The 1,598-nt window shown below is 35.1% G+C and overlaps 1 protein-coding gene across 1 annotated transcript in view; it reads right to left on the bottom strand.

The window, feature by feature from the left end:
• Positions 216-1,598, bottom strand: part of LOC109346073 — a 3,469-nt gene continuing 2,086 nt past the window's right edge. Inside the window, exon 2 of the mRNA XM_019585439.1 lies at positions 216-527. Coding sequence (XP_019440984.1) covers positions 390-527 — 138 coding nt within the window. The 3' untranslated portion in view covers positions 216-389. The remainder of the gene's footprint in view (positions 528-1,598) is intronic.

Below are 1,598 nucleotides of genomic sequence, written 5' to 3'. Positions count from 1 at the left end.
ATAACGTCTTCGACCGATGTAGTACATCCCATCTAATGAGACTAAAGCTTAGTTTTATTGGATGGATGGTTTAGTCAGGTGAGTTGGCAAGCTTCCTCATCCCTCACAGTAACTTTTAATTCCAAAACTACAAACACATTTTCCCACCTCACCAAATTTTCAATTCTAAAACTGTAACTATGAATTTATGACTTATCAATGCACAAACACCAAAATGTAGTTAATGCTAATCAATTTATAAAAATAAAGCCATCATTATATACCAACTTCAGGTAATATATAACAGAGAGCATCTGCTACAACATTTGGCTGCTCTTGGCAAATCAAACAAATATCCATGCTTAGAATGTAACAACATTGAGGGAGTATTGCATACACCTATGAAATTCCTATTCATTGTCCGAAGATTGAGGAGCATCATCAGAAGGCCTTCCTTCTCCATCATTGGGAGACCTCCCTTGACCCTTCCTCTCATTCCACCTTGCCCAAGCCCATTTTGAAATGAAGAAAGCCCCTAATGCACCAACCTGGAATCAAATAAAGTAACATCGTCAGAAAATGCAATTGGATTTGCTATATATTTCAGGTCCGTTTGCGAGTTGAATTTCGGAAGAGAAGGGGAAGACTTTACAGCCATTAAAGAAATATAACTAGGGTAAGCAGCCTCTTTTGAAATATCTTGTCTCTAGACTTGGTCATTATGAAATATATATCTCACTTAGTCAAATGAATAAACAAAATGAAGAGCTTAGTCTTTGGAAGTTCATTTACTATACATAAATGTATAAAAAATACAAAACTTGTGGAGTTAAGTAACAAGGATGGCAGAAGATATCTTGCTGCCAAAGATCTTATGACATTATTTCATTAAAACAAATAAGGTAATTAAAATATCCGTTAGGTAAGGTACATCATAAGAAAGATAAGGATCAAATCCATGAATAACCTAAACTAAGTTAGCAAGGAACTATAGACTATTTGAATATAGTTCATTAGTCAACAGCCTAAAAAAATAGCTGAGCACTGTAATATTAGCAAAACGGCCACCAAATTAAATACAAATTCATTATTTTGACCCCAAAGGCATTTTAAGGCTAAAGGGGGGAAGGAGAACTCTAATCATCTTTACAAATTTTTCTATCAAACTTCACCATAACACCATCAAGTTGTCCACTTAATAAAAATGAAAATCAGTGTGAAAGGTCTTGAATGTGATTGATCTAACCCCTTTCACATGCAATAGAAGTTGAATATTTCTTTTATTTTACTTTTATAGATAAAACTCATTAAGGAAGAGGATTAAAAGATAGGGGGATGAGAAGAAGCAGGATATTTCTGTACTCTTAAACTAAACTAATAATTTTATCAACACTAGTCAATTTGAATTTATCCATAATTTGCCCCCTTCCCAGTCCAAAACTTATTAACGATGTCGATGTGTATACGAGTGCAATGACAACTTGTCACTCACTGTTGACAAGGCTAGGAATGGACTATTTCCAAAGAGAATGGATCACAATGGAGAACTAACAAAATAGAGTAGACGGGATCAGCTGCCCCGATTACACTGGAGACACCGATGGGGAGGGATTTACTGC

Source organism: Lupinus angustifolius, chromosome LG04 (assembly GCF_001865875.1).
Source record: "Lupinus angustifolius cultivar Tanjil chromosome LG04, LupAngTanjil_v1.0, whole genome shotgun sequence".
NCBI lineage: Eukaryota > Viridiplantae > Streptophyta > Magnoliopsida > Fabales > Fabaceae > Lupinus > Lupinus angustifolius.
The sequence above is the reverse complement of the archived record's forward strand: the minus strand, read 5'-3'. Positions and strand labels throughout refer to the sequence as shown.